The sequence below is a fragment of the Heterodontus francisci genome, chromosome 22, assembly GCF_036365525.1.
Source record: "Heterodontus francisci isolate sHetFra1 chromosome 22, sHetFra1.hap1, whole genome shotgun sequence".
Lineage (NCBI taxonomy): Eukaryota > Metazoa > Chordata > Chondrichthyes > Heterodontiformes > Heterodontidae > Heterodontus > Heterodontus francisci.
Window position 1 is genome coordinate 67535535 of NC_090392.1, and position 21281 is coordinate 67556815.

At 39.7% G+C, this 21281-nt stretch overlaps 1 protein-coding gene across 1 annotated transcript in view; it reads right to left on the minus strand.

The window, feature by feature from the left end:
* LOC137381566 (uncharacterized) overlaps positions 1-15020 on the minus strand; it is a 118424-nt gene extending 103404 nt beyond the window's left edge. The window contains exons 1-9 of the mRNA XM_068054257.1: positions 14892-15020; positions 13908-13997; positions 11400-11451; positions 8538-8700; positions 4934-5021; positions 4788-4844; positions 4094-4220; positions 927-1009; positions 77-171 (exon numbers count right to left, since the gene is read on the minus strand). Of these exons, the coding sequence (XP_067910358.1) occupies positions 77-171; positions 927-1009; positions 4094-4220; positions 4788-4844; positions 4934-5021; positions 8538-8700; positions 11400-11451; positions 13908-13997; positions 14892-15020 (884 nt within the window). The remainder of the gene's footprint in view (positions 1-76; positions 172-926; positions 1010-4093; positions 4221-4787; positions 4845-4933; positions 5022-8537; positions 8701-11399; positions 11452-13907; positions 13998-14891) is intronic.
* Between the last annotated feature and the right edge of the window lie 6261 nt (positions 15021-21281).

Consider the following 21281-nt stretch of genomic DNA (forward strand, 5'->3'; position numbering starts at 1 on the left):
GTCTCATTCACAAGTGTTGTGCAAAAACCTTCTAACCTGTTCTGTGTGTTGTGTGAACCTTACATGGAAAACTTACCATACGCTTATTGCTTCATTCAAAGACTTCACTGCTGCTTCGTAATGCTGCTTTTTCATGTCTGATTCCCAATGTTTGTGAAATATTTTTGCTCGCTGATCACAAAAAGAAAGTTAAATTCATTACTAACACTAACCCTCAATTTTACAGTCAATTTGCAAGACCTAATGGAAAATCAAGCAAAGGGGATTCTACAAATCTATCCTTTTTTGGCAGCACTTTTTTATACACTGGCCATTAGGACGATGGACTTGAAAATGGAAAAATGCATGCTGCAATAGGTTGGTGATGAGGCCAACAGCTGAGGAAGCTTAACTCTGCATCAAACCTGTACAACTAGAAATAAGGAGTGCACGATGTTAAGGGTGGATGCAAAACTGGAGAATTATGTCCTTCATTTTAATGAGCAAAGAATGGTTCAATATACATTTTTAAAATACATCTTTTTCTACTCCATCATGAGTTGCTCATGCTCTCTGTTAAGTGTGAAGGAACTGTAATTAGAGTGAAATATGATTACCAATACTAGTCTCAATGGTACTTTGCTGCTCTGCTGACTGTCAACAGTACTGTCTGCATGTGTGGGACAGAAATTGACAAGGGGAAGGTTAATTTCAGCATGGCCCAAAACCTGCTATACTGATAGGTATTTTTTGTGTTTCAAGGAATAGCTTTTGTTTAGAAAAGTATGCATCTTCCCAAAATTAAGTTTTTCTATATTCCTAATTTTAGGATTAGAAAATAATTAACAACTGAAACATATTTCCAATTTCATAGCATCTTGTTATAAACTTTAAGAAGCGGGGGGCTAAATTATTACTTTCAACAAAGGGTCAGTTGAATCTCTTACCTCCTCTTCCTGAAAGCACTGATCTTCAAATTGTTCAAACAGATCATTATGATCTATAGAATATTGCTTTATAAGACTGAAATCTGCCACAAAGAAAACAACCATGAAGTTGCAGCTAAGAAAGTTTGATCCTAAATTGCTAATGCTTAGCTTAACAGTAAATCCAGATCACATCAAAAGATTTTCTTTCAAGGACTCAACCCAATATCTTGACAAAAGGAATTAAAAGTTTCTCCTTATACGCCCTCACAGGTAAATTGAGTGAAATTTCAGAACATTTTGCCTTGCATCATACATTGTTCAACCTTAATCTGGTGCACAAAATTTCCATGTTGTCAGGAGCTTTAGTAGCTATCAGGTTCCAGAGTATTTAAACATCACTAGCTATACTTATCCTTATAATTTCAATCTTTCTTCTTTGGGTTCAACGCAGCATTAACTGTTTTGGTTGGAAGTCTGCCCCTTATAATCTCTTGCTTAAGTTTGGAAATTTTGAATTTGAGGAGCAACTGAGCTCAACCACGAGGGAGTTAAATTGGCACCAGTACAATTATCCCAGATGTTGCAGTTATCTTGTAATTTCAATTTTAAGAACCAATTCAGTTCCCTCGCACTAATGGACTCAGTTACTCTTCCAAATCAGTTCCTTCATGAAATCGTCAGCACATTACTGGAACACATCTAACAAATAAAAATGGAACAAAAATTAAATCATAATTTTTTCATAACCACTCATTATTTTAAAAAAGTATTAACAGTACACTGCTTTATTAAGTATTTCCATCAGGTTTTCTAGTAAATCGTATATACTGTAGCACACAAGTAGGCCATTCAGCCCATCGAGTTTGAGCCAGCTTTTCGAAGAACAATCCAGTTAGTCCCATTCCCCTAAATTTTCCCCATATTCCAGCAATATTTTCTCCTTCAAGTATTCAATTCCATTCGAAGGCTGCTATTGAATCTGTATCCCCCCACACTATCAGGCAATGTATATTCCAAATCCTAATCATTTGTTGCATTAGAAAAAAACTTGGTTATTTTACCAGTCACTTTTAATTCGATAAACAAGGTATTTTAAAAAGAATGACAATAAAATTTTCAATCGCTCAATGACCTTAAAAGACCAGAAATTGAATAAAGCTCAAAAATTAGATGGATAAACTAATTCATATTTCATCCAGTTACCGAAAACCCCGGAAGGCCCTAGATAGATAAGACCTCCCTGTTGTTAAGACTTATATGGTACAAGAAAAACAAAGGGAGAAAAATTAGATGAGGCCAAAAAAGGGGTGTGGGGATGTTGATTACCTGTTCTTTTGTGATGTAGGCAACACACAAACTGCACATTAGCAGTAATCTCTGCTGTTGCAGTACATCTCAGCATTTAGATGCAGCGCCCGCAAAGCCAAGTGCATGCAGTTGATGGCACCTTGCGCCACGGTGAAGCCCGCTATCCTGGCACAGCCACATGTGCGCTCCACCTGCTTCTCTTTGGTCAGGGAGAGCACAATGAACTCCCTTCTCCTTGCATAAAGAACATCTGTCACTTCTCTTATGCAGCAGTGGATTGCAAATGGGGAGGCACCACCTACTCCAGCCTGGAAGGGTCCAGCTGCAAAGAAATTCATGGTCACAGCCACCTTCGTAGCCACTGGTAGAACCGTCCCTGCCTTGCTCTGAGGTTGCAAGTACGATTGCAAGAGATGACAGAGTTCAGTAAGCATGTCCTTCATAAAATGCAGATACTGAACACACTGCTCCTGGAAGGCCCTAGATAGATAAGACCTCCCTGCTGACAGCCCTTCTCCCCCGCCTCCCTCTGCGAGCAGCTTGTCCTTTTCTTTGCCCCATCTCTAGCATGCTGCATCTTAAGAGGGATGGCATGACTGGGAGCAAGTAGTATGACCAGAAACCTAGAAGTCAGAACTATGGCCTTCTCCAGTGCAGCACCATTCCCCGTCAGCCTCATCAACTTTAAGCAATTCTGGAAACCACTTAGCACTTCTACAAATTCAAATAGCTAATGGAAATTAATCAGCAATTAACCTGGGAGTGGTTGAAAATCCCTTTAAATAGCACTCGTGGAGGTCCTTCAGTTCCTGAACATTTTCAAGAGAGGGCATGAGGTGAAGTAGAAAGGTCGAAAACGGCAGGGCTGGTATCAAACTAGTGCTGCATGCTGACTGATGTCACGATCTGCCTACTCTGCATATTTTCAACACCAGTGCTAATACCTGCAACAAGATGGTGGTCAGCACAGGCTGCGCCCTAAGTGTGCACATGTGGTGCAGGCAGCATTTTGGCAACAAAACTAAAGGCGCTAGGCAGCCCAATTTTGCAGCCAAACCTCTATCATGGGTCAATTTATGTTTAGATAGTACAGAGCATATTCTGGACAAGCAACAAATAAGATATATATCACATAACCTGAAGATTGATTGGGCTGGTACCATTAATGTTATAAAACAGTATGGTTGCAAGATTATAAACTATGCACAATGGAAATTATAAAGTCTGGCAAGTCTATTCATATAAATAAAATACTACTGTTACATAATTTGAGTGGTGTGTTTTTGTAAACTACACAAGATGTTTCATTTAAGCTTATAATACAGCAAGATAATAGCGGCCATGAAGCAAATAGCAAATTCTTCTGTATCCCTTCTGCTCTCCCCGTTCCCCTGCCCTCCCTTCCCTCCTTGATTCGCCATGTGCAGCACCACTGGAGAATGTCTAATGGGATAAATACATCCCAAGGCTGACCCTAAACTCTCAACTGCTTAAATAAATACAAAACCTAAGATTTGTTAGGAGATACATAAAGTACATAACACAAAGAAGACAGCAAATCAGAGACAAAGACACAAGTGAATTAAATGTGCCATCAAATGGTGCATTCACAGTGCAAAAGTTTAGCATCAGCGCACAGTAAAAAAGCTCTTTGCGCCCATGCTTTCCTGCCATTCTATTTTTGCCAACCAACATTCAATTACAAGTACTAGTAACTTGAAATATTTATAATTTAACAAAATTTTAAGTGGTTATAAAATCCTTCTGGATTGAAAGAGAGAAGTTCACTTTAAGCAATACATAAATTATCAACTGGAAGCAGGAAATGGAGTTTCGAATTCTTGACAGACAGTATCATGTAATCAGGTCATACTCACAATGAAGACCAGTAAGAGCAAGGACAGTAGCCGTTTGCATTTTATTCCCAAAAGTTAACGTCTTCCAGGCATCCCGAAAAATCATCTGTTGCTTTACTACTTGTACTGCCTCTTCCAAAGTGGAACACTGAAAATAAATCTACTTTAATTCCTGAATTAAAATGTGCATTGCATCTCCAAGAGGTAATGAAGCACAGAAAAACTCAGCTATCATTTTAAAAATAGTAAGTCTACATAGTTTCAATATACTGTAACTTACTCATAGTTCTATCAGTATATAAAGATTATGAGTAAGAAAGTAATCGTCAAATACTAAGACACATCCAGAGCATCTCTTTTTCTCCATTTCAAAGCAGTGATGCATCGTTTTTAGTCAATTTTTCGATGAACAGCCAGGAAATTTGCATATTATATAATGAAGAAAAAGCCATGAGCACAGCAGAGTCACTAAGATTCTTTTTTCAAAATTTTCTTTTAAAGGATTCAGATCTGGTTCTGATAGAGTGTTGTATAACATTTACCGCACTTTGAGATGGCCCAATGGACTGTAATGGCTTTGTTCAATCCTTCACAATTCTATGTTCCTATCAGTTTTACTTCATGAACTTATACTAAATAATGATACCTAATGTTTAGGTGTTTAGTGTGTTTAAAAATCAGTTTTGCAGAAATGGAAAAATAACTGGGCTTTTACCTGAACAAGATTGTCACCAACAACACGAACAAATTTTATCAGCAGTGGCCGCTTCAACTGCAAAATGATTTGAAAATAGATTAGAAATTAGTATTTAGGGGCACAAAAAGAGAACTAGGCCATTCGGCCATGATTTAGGCACTTACAGCATAAACAAGCAGAGCCCTGTGTGCAGATTCCAGAAGGTCGATGACCTTCAGTGTTTTGAGATCAAGGTCCCGCAGTTCGTCACAACTGCAAGGAAAAAAAAAAGTGGTTTGCGAGCGGCTTTCCACTATTGGACAAAGTCAAAATTACCCCCCCAAAGTCAGCCTAACACTTGACTTTTCTGTGGTTGAAGTCATGCTCATCAAGGTAGGTAATATCAATGCCAAAGAATACAGCATTCATCTTCCAGGTGAAAATACAGGCTTTTCAGTAAGAAAAATAACTACAATGATTTGTTGTTCTGGTATCTTTCAAGCTATAGTTGGACTTATGAATGTCAATGAACCGTAATAACTATACAAAGAGGAAACACACCATTCCATGATTATTTTTAAAGTGCACAATATTACACTTTGTAGCCTCTTTAGAGTAGAAATACTATAGGCTGCAACTAATACGAGCAAATCAGGACAAAATGCAGCAGATTTTTTTTGACGGGATGTGGGCATTGCAGGCTAGACTACCATTTATTGCTGATCCCTAGTTACCCTCGAGAAGGTAGTGGTGAGCCGCCTTCTTGAACCATTGCTGTCCATGTGGCGTAGGTACACCCACAGTGCTGTTAGGAAGGGAGTTCCAGAATTTTGACCCAGCGACAGTTAAGGGACTGCCATACAGTTCCAAGTCAGGATGTTGTGTGGCTTGGAGGGAAATTGCAGATGGTGGTGTTCCCATGCATTTGCTGCCCTTGTCCTTCCAGATGGTAGAAGTCGCGGGTTTGGAAGGTGCTGTCGAAGGAGCCTTGGTGAGTTGCTGCAGTGCATCTTGTAGATGGTACACACTGCTGCCAATGTGTGTCAGTGGTGAGGCAGTGAATGTTAAAGGTAGTGGATGGGGTGCTAATCAAACGCACTGCTTTGTCCTGCATGGTGTTGAGCTTCTTTCGTGTTGTTGGTGCTGCACTCATTCAGGCAAGGGGAGAGTATCCCATCACCCTCCTGACTTGTGCTTTGTACATGCTTTGTAGGCTTTGGCGAGTCAGGTGGTGAGTTACTGGCCGCAGAATTCCCAGTCTCTGACCTGCTCTTGTTGTTACAGTACCTATATGGCTGGTCCAGTTCAATTTCTAGTCAATGGTAACCCGCCCAGGATGTTGATAGTGAGGGATTCAGCGATGCTCATGCCACTGAATGTCAAGGGGAGATGGTTGGATTCTCTCTTGTTGGAGTTGGTCATTGCCTGGTCAATATAGAAATTATAATGCCAAAATAGAAAATTATTTTTTTTTACCAATTTTCTCCCTAGAGGTAGTGACTGTTACATCAAGTATATGGTTCCAAAGGCCCTCAAGTACCTCTCCCAAGTAAGAGTTTCTTCATTGTCAACTTAAACAGGGAGTGTCAAATCTGACAAATGTCTCAGCTGGAGGCGGTCTTCAATTCGTTTTGCACTCTACATATTTTCATTATAAATATTCAATGTTCCAAAAAATTTCATGAACTATTCTTAAAGGTGTGTATCCACTGCCATCATAAACATAATGCTTTGTTCTGTCTTCTGGTTAGTCTAAAAGTCATGCAGTTACATCAAAAGATATGGGTGAAAGTACAGTAAGTGTATGAATTAAAGGGATGAGCCGAAATGGTAGAAGTGTCTTGTAAAGCTCATTACGAGAATTATAGCAGAAGAAAACAATGCTTTGATTGATGCAATCATGCCAACAGTCCATACAATGTCAGCATTTCTGTTCTTATTTGATTTCCTAAATTCAGTTTTTCTTGTTAAATCACAAGGTGGTGTCCCATGATTCACTATGACTCAGAGGACACCTTGTTTTGAGACATATTGTCCAATTGTGTAGCAAATGCAGTGATTTCCCATGGAGAAGCTCAAAGAACACTGGTCCAGAAATTCGAGTGCACGGAGGGTGCAAGGATCCCTTCGGCCTGCAGATCTTCTGGCCATCACCAGTATGGCAGAAGACGAGCTTCCAGCTTGTAAGGATCACGCATTTTCTGCCCACCATATAGTAGGCTTAAGAGGCTGCCTAATGCCTGAAAAATGGTTGACTTACAGCCGAATTTCTAGGCCACTGTCTCTCTTCCTTGAACACATAATCTAGACTGACACTCCAATTCAGTAACAAGAGAGTTCTGCTGTTGGTGATGCCATCCTTTGGCCAAGAAGGCAAACTGACAACCCTTCTGCCAGTTCCAGTGATTCATTTGTACATTAGAAATGTTTCGAAAACAATACTCAAAGACAATCAGGGACTTTAAAGCAACATTCTGGCACTTTGCTGCCACATTTGCTGGCCTAAAAGTTATTGCACCTATATATGTAGCATGCAGATGGCAGCCACATTCACAAAAACCCAGAAATTAAAATGGTGGAGGTTAGGAGCATTGCAGTATCGCTGCGGGTTCTGGCAGGCCGTCATTTTGACCCCCACAATGCCCCCACCCACCAACAATCGGGGATATAATCTCTGATTATGGAAGTACATAATGCTATAGCAAAATGGAAAATTTTACTCATTACCCAGCAAGTTGAACTTCAGGTACAGTTTATAAAAGGTGTACCATCCAAGTGGCTCAGTTACAGCCAATTTTCTGGTGTATGTTTGTTTTAAAAACAAAATCATTAGGGCTGCAATAATCAGTGACCTTAAATCACCAAATAGATGGATTCCCATACAATGGCAAAGCATAAGTACTCCCACACAGATCATGGACAATTTCTGTCTGTAATTGGAAAACAGCAGGCAGTCTGAGTCATCTTCTGAACATCTACTTGACATAAACATTCCCAGAGGCCTTTTGATGTCCCTTTAAGAGATGTTAAGCCACACAATGACAGCAACAGAAAAAAGCACTCCACCTCAAAACCCTACAATAATACAAAAGCAAAATACTGCAGATGCTGGAAATCTGAAGTAAAAACAAAGAATGCTGGAAATACTCAACAGGTCTGGCAGTATCTGTGAGAAGCAGAGTTAACGTTTCAGGTCAGTGACCTTTCATCAAAACCCCACAGTGTAGGTTGATAAAGTACTGGTCATGTACCCCTGTTAATCCTTAGCCAACAACTCATTTCAACCACCTCATGCACAATATCACCTGGCAAATACAGCTTTGCATTCTGCATTTTTTTCAACTTTACCTCAATTATAATTTTTTTGATGATATAATGGGAAAGCGGCGAGAAAAAAATGAAGACATAATTTCTGTGTAGCTGAAACTGATGCACAGAATTAAAATTTGAAAAGATAACAAAAATAATCACAATCTTGCAATAAGTCATAAGGGATTGTAAGACTCAATATTTTGGTTTAAATATCAGTAAAAGCTAATTAAGGATGTTAAAATTTGAGCAATTTATCTGTAAAAACTGAAAATGGCACGCTTCTCAAATTCACATTTAAAATTTTTAAATCATGTTGAATCCCAAATAAAGATACCTTCTTATTAAAAAATAACAATCCTGAATTAGAATTCACAAACAAAATTATTGTCTTATCTTGGGTTTAGAATTCTATTATGGATTAGTGATATGGATTTATCTGTTGTGTTGTTTTTAACTCATTATTACTGCAAAACTTACTGCTCACGTTGGATGAGCTCTGCTTCAGCAGCCCAGTTCCTGTAGCGTTCATCCAGGTGAGGCCTGCCAAAAAGAATTGGGCTCAGGAGCTGAACTTTGACGATGTGGCAATACCTCTTCAACACGGACATCCTCAGATAACACCATCTCTTGGGAATCAACACTGGAAACAAGAACACACACCACCTTAGGAAAAAACTTGCTAGTTGGATAACTAATCGAATCGATCTTTCAACAACACAAGCGCAACAGAGTCAAGATAAGCAAAAATAAAAATAATGCAGTTAGCATCTGAATAGCCAGTACCTCCCCCATTACTATTCAAATAGCCTTTTCAAGCTGTTAGTACCTGCTGTAGCTTTCAAAATACAGCCCTCCTTTCCACAACAAGCATTGCATTTCTCATCCTGAATAGTATAAAGCACTGGGAGAGAAATGTACAGAAAGCATTCAAAATGAATGGTTCTAAAAATAAAACCATACATTTAGCATGCATCTAATAGGTATTTCTGAATTTCTTCCCTCCTTACATCTTCAGACTGTTAGATTGGTACAACTATTGGTGCAGCAACATTTTGTGTTTCAGAATAATAAGATCAGCAGTTTGCATCAGTAAGTTCTCAACTCAGTTCATTTGTCAGGAAAGAGGTGAGCATAGCCCAGCTGCATCTGCTCAGTGAGGGGGAAAAACACAGGAATGAAATAAAAGCTCATTTTAAATCAGCAGCCTAGTCAGGGCAGGTTGCTCTGGCCCATCTCACAGCAGCAGCTTAAAGAACAGTAATTGCTATAGCATGGGCACAGCTGCCTGCCCAGTGCCTGAATGAAGGAATGTCAAGTTTGCACCTAAATCTATAAAAAAGTACAGTATGCTAGCAAAAATTATTTTATTACTGCTTTGCTCTCCATCGTAAATACTGTTCAAGTTTAATCAAAAATGTAGTGGGATTACAGGGAAGTCTGTACTACAGAGCTGTAAATATCCTCACAAAATATTTTGCAATATTTAGAATAGTCAACAGATAATAGTGAGAAATATCAAAGTTATAGTTACAGTACAATAACCTTCGACAATAAAATGAATAGACGTAACAGTAACTTTGAAAACATTCTTCCACTGTAATTGGTTTTGTTCATCAAACTGGCATCCTACTTCATTTAAGAAATAAGTGAAACTGAAATCCTATGACATTGAATTTTGAAAAAACTTAAGTTCTTTGTTCTAAATAACGCCATTAGTATACACGGGTAACTTCACAATGAAGCAATAATTGCTTTCGTCATAATTTCTAACACTACAAAATTCTAAACCTGACAAAATATGTTTAGAACAGGATAGACTTCTAAGCGTTGCCTAAGACCAGTTGCATTTGTTCTTCAAATCACAAAAAAAGTTATTCAAATATACTTTATACAAGGCCTCTATAACTGAGAGAGGGGATGCTTTCATCCCATGAGTAGGGCCACAACAAATTCACGGTCAAATTTTAGGGTCACTGCATTTTAAGAATCGTGAATTTCACGATTTCACATATTTAAATCGTAAATTTCACAGTGCCATAAACCATGAAAATGATCTATTTAAAACAAAAAAGGCAAAGGAAGTTTCTGGTTTCAAATGGCATTTATTGTATACTCAAAACTATTGTACTTCATCTCCTCACAATGTGCAGCAAATCCTTTGGTAGGTAGTCCTGTCCTAGTTTATGTGCACTTGGAATGCAACCACCATTTTGCACATTACGTTGAATACCCACAGCTTTGGATGATCAGGTTTTTCCAATGGTATGTTAGCACTTGCAAAAGCATCCACAAGTTCCACTGTAACCAACTGAGGATTTTCTGAGCTCTGTCGACTTCTCAAAAAGAGATGAAATCGTTGCTTGTTTTTTTGCGTGTTTGTTTTCCAGCAGTGCGGTATCAGATGCTCTCTTTCTGCTGCAATGGCTTTCAGACTCTTAGTGGTGCTGAACCACTGTCTGCCGTGTGTGATCCAAGGAAACATTGCAGCTTGCACAAAACAGTATTCAACCATCAGCATGCAGATTTTGGCTTCCAAATTCTTTCACTCGATGTTCCCGTTTTTGATTTGCTCATTCTGACATTTGCACTTTTCTGCTACAGTTGAGACTGCTACTCTCAAAATTGCATCGGAAGCCCTCACTTAGCTACCAATCAGCGAGTTGAGTCTGTGTCAATCAGTAAAACACACACTGTTCGCAACATGCCCAGCAATCAGTGAGTTCAGCATTGTGTTAATCAGTAAAACACGTGAAGTTTGCAAAATGGCCGATTTCACGGAGTACCCAAGATTACACTGTTTGTGACACATTTTTCATGGCCATGAATTTGGTCCTACGAGTCGCTGCTGGATTTAAATCCAGTTTTAAAGATTAAACAAAAAAGGGTCAGTGTGCTCATCACTCAAACCTAAAACATTCGAAAATGTTTAAATATTTCCCTTCTGCTTTGGTCCACTAAACTATGCACCATTCTCCAGCTGAACAGGTTAGTAGGTGGTTTGCTTCATTGTGTCAGTAAATGCTTTCAGAGGTACACAACAGTGATCTGCATTATGCATCCTAGAAAATTATTTTCCTTGGGGAAGTAACTCGTTTCAACTTAGCAACTCCACAATAGCACAAACCATTTACAACTTCACCATCTGAAAATTAAAGACACAAACTCATATTCTAAAATCCCACTGACACGCCAACGTGCTGCCTGTTTCTGTAATCCATAAATAAAAAAATTGACAAAAACACTGCTAAAATTAGAGTAATTACTTTTGTACCTGGCTAGCTGTACATTAGACAATCTTTTCTCTCAAAACATAGTTGGAGTCCTTTTGAGTTTGCTTACCTTCATAGTTTAGCTGTGGTGGATCAACTGGAGGAAACCATGGTTTCAAATCCTGGAATTATAATTAAACAACTCTATTAGCTATCAATGCCAAAAACAACCAAAACTAAATAGCACAAGGTTTGAACTAAGTTTAGGACACTTACAGAAATCTAAAATACCCTTTACATTTTCTCTGCAATAAGTAGAGGCTGCTTTCCCTGGCTGAAGAATCTAGAATTAGAGATAATCGACTCAGGATAAGGAGCTGCCATTTAGGACTGAGATAAGGAGAAATTTCTTCACTCAAAACATTGTGAATCTTTAGAATTCACTACTCCACAGAACTGTACATGCTCAGTTGTCAAGTATACTTATGAATGAGATCAATAGACATTCGGATACGAAAGGAAGCAGGGAATATGGGGATAGGGGAGGAAAGTGGAGCTAAGATAGATAATCAGCCATGATCTTATTGAATGGCACAACAGGGCCCAGAGGCTGTATAGCCTGCAGCAGCTATTTATGTTCTTACACAGGGTGCAATGTAATCTGCTGGTACCACAGCATCGAATGGAAGAATTTTATTTCTTCTAGTCACTCAGCCACGTGTACTGATTAAGGATGATATAAAGCAGACTTGAACAGTCAAAGGTGCAGAACCTGAAGGATGCTGGAAACCGAAAAATCAAACAACCCCCATGCTACTGCAGGCCTGTTATTCTGACTGCATATTTTGCATCACCAGCTATTAAAGGAATGTTGAGATTTTTATTTTTGACATTTCAAATATAATACTTTTATAGTCATTATGAATCATTAGTAGATTTAAAAGTGCACTGCAGGTGTTTATGTGCATCAAGGCAATGGGGACTGGTACACTTGCCCATTTTTTCGATTCTTTCATGGGATGTGGGTGTCACTGGCAAGCCCAGCATTTGTTGCCCATCCCTAACTGCCCTTGACAACTGGGTGGCTTGCTGGGCTATTTCAGAGGGCAGTTAAGAGTCAACCACATTGCTGTGGGTCTGGGGTCACATGTAGGCCAGACCAGGTAAGGATGACAGATTTCCTTCCCTAAAAGGACATTAGTGAACCAGATGTGTCTTTATATCAACCAATAATAATTACATGGCACCATTAAGGGCATTTAAGTGGTCATTGGATAGACATATGGATGAAAATGGAATAGTTTAGGTCAGATGGTTTCACAGGTCGGCGCAACATCGAGGGCCGAAGGGCCTGTACTGCGCTGTAATGTTACTATGTTCTATTACTGAGACTAGCTTTCAATTCCAGATTTTTATGTTAAATAATTGAATTTAAATTCCACCAGGTTCCATGAGGGAATTTGAACCTATGTCCCCAGGGCATTTGCCTGGATTCCTGAATTACTTGTTCAGTGACATTACCACTATGCCATCTCCCACCCTGTGTCAATGTCATGCAATCGCACAACAGGTTCAGAATAGACCGTTTCTGCCCTGCCCAATGGAAGAATTTCTGAAATAAAAACAAGAAATACTGGAAATACTCAGCAGATTTGGCAGCATATGTGGAGAGAGCAGAGTTAATGTTTCAAATCAGTGACATTTCATCAGAACTTCTGAACCAGTTGTGCCTGAAACGTTAACTCTGCTTCTCTCTCCACAGATGCTGCCAGACCTGAGTATTTCCAGCATTTCTTGTTTTTATTTCTGATTTCCAGCATCTGCAGTATTTTGCTTTTATTTATATGAGGAAGAATTTCTGTTTGCCATGTGTTCTGACACAATAAACATTATTCTTCAATGCATTAATGATATCACTAGTGACCAGATTATGTCTTTCCACAAAGAATTTTAAGCTATTCTTCAGTCATCCTCAATGAAACTGTAAATCTGTACTGAACTGAGCTTGTACTAAGGAACCACAGTAGCAAGGAAGTGGTTCAGAATGTATGGGCGACCAAAAAATCAAAAATTGAAATTCAGCCACTGCATGAGTCCCTGTCAAAATACTAAGTTTTAATCGATTTTCTTGGTCTGGCCTTTTTCAAGCACTACCAGGGCTAATGTTTTCAAAAAAGCGATACTGAAATCATGCATTGTTACATTTGGTCCTTACCAAAATCTATATTTAAGGATCACACTTTACATTTGTGCACTGATCAGAGAGTAAGTTTTTTTTTAATTGACATAAAACATTTTATTTAGGGATCAGAGGGCAAGATGGAAAATAGAAGCTACAAGCTGATGTCTTGTTCACCTGAATCACAATCCCCATTTATTATGAACAAACTATGTTCTATATGATCAAGCCTGCAGATTGTTTGGAAAGAGTTTAAGATTATCAAATCTGGTGTTGTATGTGGGCCTTCACAATGAGAAGGCTGTCATTATGCACTGCAACTTTTGTGACTCCTGTAAATGGATTTTGAACAAAGGAGTTATATTTAAACAGTTGTGACTGAACAGAAATTCCTTCAGCTTGTCAAAATGCACTTAGATCAGGAAAATTACTGGATTCTACTCTTTCATGATTACTTACTTCGTCCGAGGAAACTATATCTGGCAAGTCACTTGAATCAGAAGTAGTACAGCCATCACTATCCCAAATCCCAGGGTTCATAACTGAAACCTAGGAACAGCAATGTTAAAAATTGTGCATATATAATGTTTTCCAGCACCTTCTGTCAAACAATTTCCTCCTGTCCAAACACAATAAGAAAAGTTAATCAACAATGTCAGCTACATATTATTAAACCTCACACAAACAACTCCTTTACAACACTGGCTTATGCTACATTAGTGCATAGGCGGATGCATGGACAAACTCAATGGGAATTAACATGCAGGTAAAAGCAGGAAACAAAAGAAACAGCTCCTCCACGAAATAAACATAATAAACAGGAGGATCTGTGTGTGTGTGTGTGCATAATGAACGAGATTGAATATAAACAATAATCATCCAAATAAAAGCATGCAACATCACTCCGCAAAGTAAACACAACAGTTGCGATGTGTGCGCGTATAGTGGCATCACCATTTTAAACCCAGGACAGAATTGTAAACATTGCTTTCAAAAGGCTTGTTAGAAGGGGACTAAAGGGGGAATATATGGAATTGTACTTCAGAGGGAGGCATTTTGGTCCACATCAGACTTGAAGCCAAATCTCGATCGGGATTGGGTGTATTTAACATATCTCGCTCTTTGGAGAAAGGAAACATAGCTGCAGGGTTTTTGAAAGGGTTTTTTTTTTTGTTCCTGCCGCCAATGGCAACTGCGACTTGTGCCAAGTCCATGGAGCCTCTCAGGAGCCTCCAGTAAAGTTTCCCCGAACACAGCCTGGAGCCAGACTGATCCCTCGGGAACCCCTCCGCCCTATCCACGATATCGAAAACCCTCACTTATTTGGTAACTTAAAGCTGGTAATGCGATGATGCAACAATCCCCACCGACCCCAATCGCCTATTTTTTTTAATATACGTATACCGAAAAGAAACCCCCCGCCGCACACAGTTTCAGACTCACCGGCTGCCAACGTTCACCAGCAAAATGGAGGCCAGCTCTGGCACAGCTCGCGATAGCCAGCCAGCGTCTCACCGCACAGCACGCCGGGAGTTGTAGTTCAATCAAACTGTCCCTTTGCAAAAGACGCATGGCCAGCCTTGGGGTTGCCAGTCCTTAAGCATTTTCCTGGAACCTCCAGTCATCAAAAATTAGTCCCCTGCACGCTGCTGCGAGGAGCCCGGGAGAAAAGCTAAAGGACAATTTCAAGAAATTTAGTTTTAAAAAAAATAATTATTTGAACACTTTATTGTCAAAGTATTGGAGATGCGGATGGGGGGTGGAAAAAGGCTGTTTTACAGGTTGGGGCGATTGGAAGCTGGAGGGCATCCAAGAAAACCACCCGAAATACTTCAACCAAAGTTGGCATCTCTATGTGGAACATCTAAAAATTAAAAGGACACTGCCAGGATCATCCTGCACTCTGCACTGAAAATGCCATTAATAAAACTGCAAATACTGAAAATCTAGAATAAATGCAAAAAAATGCAGAAAATACACAGATCTTGCATTGGCTGTAAATAGGTTAAAAGTAACAGGAGCTTTGACAAAGGGTAAATGTCTGAAACATTCACCTGACTTTTCTCTTTACAGAGAGGCCAGCTGTGTGTTTTGAACAATTCTGTTTTTGTTTTTATTTATGTTTCCAATTGACATCCATTTTAATTTGGCACTGTCATGGTATTTAGGCACTTTAAGATGGATGGAGATTCTCTGCCAAGAGGTAAGCTTACAATAATCAAATCAGCTGTGTATACATTATTTCTCAGCTATCTTCCACTTTATTTTATTCATTCTTGGAATCTGAGCATTGCCAGTAAGGCCAGTATTTATTGCCCATCCGTAATTGCCCTTCATAAGATGGTGATGAGCTGCCTTCTTGAACCACTGCAGTCCATGTGGTGTAGGTACATCCTGAGTGCTGTTTAGGGAAGAACTTCCGGGATTTTGACCTGGCGACAGTGAGGATGGTCATAGTTTGGCTTTGATGTGGCGCAAATGTTACTTGCCACTTATCAGCCCAAGCCTGAATGTTGTCCAGTTCTTACTGCATGTGGGCATGGACTGCTTCAGTGTCTTGAGTGGCAAATGGTGCTGAACCCTGTCCAATAATCAACGAACATCCCCACTTCTGACCTTCTGTTGGAAGGAAGGTCATTGATGAAGCAGCTGAAGGTGGGTGGGCCTAGGACACTATCTTGAAGAACTCTTGCAGCGATGACCTGGGGCTGAGATGATTGGCCTCCAACAACCACAACTATCTTCCTTTGTGCTAGATATGACTCTAACGAGTGGAATGCTTTCCCCGATTCCCATTGATTTCAATTTTACTAGGGCTCCTTGATGCCACACTCGGTCAAATGCTGCCTTGATGTCAAGGGCAGTCACTCTCACCTCACCTCTTGAATTTAGCTCTTTTGTCCATGTTTGTGCCAAGGCTGTAATGAGGTCTGGAGCCGAGTGGCCCTGGTGGTGCTCAAACTGAGCATCGGTGAATAGGTTCCTGCTGAGTAAGTGCCGCTTGATAGTAAAAGCCAAACCAGGAGCATTCTGTTGAGATTTAAAGTATACCTCTTCATGTTCCGTTAAGATTTTAAGCTTAAAAAATAGGTGATTTCAAATTGTACTGTTGGTAGTTGCGCTTACTTTGTTTAACTCTTGTAAAGTTTTTTTGTTTAAAAATGTGAAATCTTGTGGTGTAATTCTTTCAGTAATAACTGGGAGTTCAAATTTCTTTTTAAAACATTACTGGTCTCAAACAAGATCCTAACAAAAAGATATGCAGAAGAGTTGTCCCAAAACTGCTCTTGTGCACCTCAGATGCCTCATTAATAATAGTAACTTGGGAGAAGGTTGCATGGCCACTTGCAAAAGAGGGTGAAAAATCATTGAACAAAACAAAACTGGAAACATTATTGCCTGCATAATTTACAGAAATAAATATTACTCCTATACTGTTTCTTGAAAGTTTTTTTTAGAACTACTTTATGTTTAACCCACATCACACATATTTGCACTGCTAAAATGACACCTGGGCTACTTGCTTTCAGATATCCATAATACTGTTTAATTGGCCACAGGTGACACACATACAAGTACAGGTATGGGTTGACTCATACTTGGGCACACCTTTCCCAGCTAACATCTGTTGCAACAGCTCCTAATCTCCATTTGATACTTTCCTAATAACCTGGCCAAGATAAAGTTCTGCATTGTGAATCATTATTCTCAAGATAAGGTAGCCTTGATTTAACTAACTTCTAACTGTAGGTTATAGTCATTGTTAACCACATGAACGTACACAACAATTTGTTTAATACAGTATTGTTGAAAATGTGATGTGTCGCTCATGAACTATGACTTCAGTCTATTATTACTTTTGGTTCATATATGTGCAAAAGGTTAAATTCTAGCAATTCTATTGCCACTGTTGCATTTGTGTACTGGAGAACAGTATATGCTCAGAGACAAACTATATCAAGAAACAATAGGGAATCAAACTGATTAAAAGATTCAATGGAGCAAAAGCAAATGTAAGAAAGAAAGCACATTATCTATTTTCTTTGGCAGCCCCTTGGGATCAAGGATGACTTGCTTTCACAACTGTACGATGGGTTCTGAGATATGACTGATTAAGTCCAATGTGTGATCTGTGGACTCTGCCACGAGGGGCAGGTGGTGCTTGAAGGGTCAGGAAGATGAGTAGTTTGAAGGTTTGTTTGCTCCCTCAGATGCCTCAACTTCTCCTCTGCATGTTCCCGACAAAGTCCCTCGAAGTGTACGATGCCTTCCTCAACGAGCTTTCTCCATCTAGGATGGTCACGAGCCAGGGACTCAGTCGACAAGGATGTTTGATCTCTTCAGAGACACTTTGAGGACATCTCTAAAGTGTTTCTGCTGTCCTCCTGGGCCAGTCCTGCCATGACCATGTTGTAACACAATAATGTGTCACACCAGCAGACAACACATTAGGTTGACTTCAGTTTGTTTATTTTCTGACACATTCAAATCAGTTATTTATAATATTTGTTAGGAAAAATGTCAGGGATCCACTGCATATATTTATCCCAATTGAATAGAATAACACGTGAGTACAGTCTACCATTATTTTATTATAAATAAGCTAAATAATGTTCTCTTGCCTTTTAGATATAACTTTAAGTACAGGGTTAACACTTTCAGTTTAGGCACCTGCTGTGAAGACATTGAACTCTTGCGAAAAATAAACAATCATTGCAAAATGTGGAGAGATCCTGTTTACACAAGGTGAGAGCGCAGCTCTGGGGGCTTATGTGACCTTCTTGCTCTCTAACAGAAGCAGCCTTGGAATCTTATTCTTTAGAACTTGGCTAAGATATAGTATATATCAGTACACAGATATGCTGAAATGAACGTTAAGCAGGCCTTCGGGAACGAGGATGACTTTCTTCCAGGCTAGGGTTGTGTGCCCTTAAGTAACTGAAAGCTCAAAAGTCTAAGAAAATAGAAAAATGAAGCAACGGGGTATGACATTGTGTTGACATCCTTCCATCTACTAAAGATTATGAGCACAGAAAACAATCCAGTTAGATGGGGCAATTTCTCTTAGTGGACCTCTGCTGATGGCTATGAAGGTCAATTCCAGGACACAAACCTCACATTCCAGCTTCGAAGGTGAAAGGTTGCCTTTGCTTGCTGCATTGCCGAGGCATGGTTTTAGGAGATGCAGACTTGCCAAGCATCTGCACCCACCCCTCAACCTTGTAGGCTGATGCCCAGAGGTAAGACAAAAGCCTAAATGTCTGGGGCCTAGTCAGTTGCCGGAGTTACCAGAAGGTGCTAACTGAAGGGAAACACTAACTGCCTAATGGGACACCCCGTGCTTGAGCTTATCAGGTTTACTCCCTTAGCCATTCACTCTTGATGTTGCTATTGCCAAAATACTGACAGTGTATATTGTGATTCATTTGTGACTAAGAGAGCCTTAAACAAACTGTTGCATCAAGAGTTTCCTCACATCAGTGATCTGGTCAAATCCAGAAAGTCAGTAAAGTAAAAATCAGATATTACATTGAGGTTTAAGTGCACATCCTGGCATCCAATTTTGCAAAGGCAGCAGGAAGAGGGGACAGTTAAAACTTAAAAAGGCGATTGCCTGAGTGCAATTACCTATGATTGATTGCCCCAGGCAAAAGCAGAAAACATTCTAATAATTTTTCTTACCTGGCACCACTGAATCAGAAAACCCAAGCCTAGTGCTGGCAGGTTACCTGGCTTTGGAAACTATTATGCCTCAACCTGATCCCATGTTCATTCATTGTCAGCAGTCATACATTAAAAGATGAGTATTTCCTGGCCAGGAGTGGCAATTTTTTTTTTTAAATAAACAGAGTCTATAGGCCAAAGTCAATTCAACCTAGCTGTTTCTTCCTAGCTTTTATGCTACACATACTCCTTTCTCAGATGTGTACTTTTTTTTTGGCTTCCCCTTAAATGTTTATTTGGTATTTTTCTCATCTACTTCTCATTCAATAGGTTTCACATTCTCATTAATCTAATAGGAGATTGAGAAACTCCATTTCAAATCATACTGTATTGTGAAATAAAAGATTTACAAACACTGGTAATACTTGTGCAACATCAATATCCTCCATATTATGGCAGCACTTGTGAAATTCACAGCAATGTTGCACAGAAGACATGAGCAGGACTTCCTATCTTATCATGAGACCCATTCAGTTGCAAGCTGCTTTCCCCTGCCCTGTCCACAACTCCCTCTACCATATCACTGCAACACTTGTACTTGGGAGAGGAAACCAACTCAAATATATTTTTACCAAGAAGCAAATTGTATAGTTGTACTGAGGTATTAGCACCAGAAGATCCATTTGAATGATATGCCTTCTTCCCAGAGCAGGCTGCTCACAGCTTTGAAGCAGACCTGAAATCATGTTAACTCCTTTTGATAAAAGGCATTTGAAGAACATTAGACCTACGTGCAAACTGTCTCCCATGGTATACTACAACTGACAGCTTATCGGAAGCTTTTTTCTAGTTTGCAGGCAACAATCCCACAAATTATAGCAGCCCAGCACCAAAATACAACTATTTGATGAAAGATCACTGACCTCTCCACAGCTGTTGCTAGGTGTGCTGAGTATTTCCAGCATTTTCAATTTTTATTCCAGATTTACAGCATCCACAGTAACATTACTGCTGGAGTTCACAGCAATGTCCTCAGCCCCACTATCTTCATAAAGACAGTCAAAACTGGTTGGATTACAATGTGGCTCCATTTCAATTCCTGATAATGAAGCCATCCACACCCCTATGCAAGACCTAAACAGCCAGGCTTGGGCTGATAAAATAATTCAGTCCAACAGTCTACTAGATGAACAATCCATCTACCACCTCAAATAGACATTGCTAAAACCCCACAAACTTGACCACCTAGGACAGGGGTTTGAAACCTGTGACTCTGGAGCAAGGAGGACTGCATTGAGATTTTTGCTCAGGCCAGGGGGCTGGTGAGCAAATTTTTAAATTTAAAAAAAAAGACAGACTAACTTATTGGCTTACTCCATCACTATATTGAAAACCTAGCATAGTCTTAATTGGCTTTAATCTGCCCACAGTTGATGCAGGGTATTTTGGATTGATACCTGTGAGGATTGTTCCTGACCTAGTCTGTGCTCTCCCCCCATCCCCAACTCTTGACTTTGCACGAAGGGAATACTCAAAACTGCAATATTGAGCCATTAGTTGGTTTAAAAACATCATGCCCAAGTCTCAACAGGAACAGTAAATAATTAGGACATCTCATGTAGATGATTACAACATGGAAGCAAGTTAAGCCTATGTTAAATGGTGACAGTTCCAAACCAAGCAAAAGACCAGATTGAAGATAAGTCAGACTAGAAGTCAAATGGTCCATTTCTCAAAGCCCAGTCAGAAATATGACATTTGGCAAAAATTTCTCATGCCTGGTAAACCAGACATTTCCAAATGCTCTTTATGCATAGAGAGAATACCCACATGACAAAGCCTGGCATGGGTATAAAGTTAAAACCTGACCACAGCCAACCCAAACTTAAGCTTTCTTCTCTCCCACCACCATGTTATCTGGCTCTCCTTAATCTGTTCTGGAAGCAGGCTAATCCTGCAGCTGGAATCATGGGAGAGACTGAACTATGGCTTCCTAGAAGCTGTGTCCAGCCCGACCCCAACTGGCATGTAGTCATGTGACCAGGCTTTATTACATGACCACCAGTATGGTGCATTAGAATTCCATCATTTTTTAAACTCCTGTGGCATACAGACCACTGCCGAGCTCTATCCGTTAAAAGTTGCAAGAAACCCCTTCACCTTCTGAAT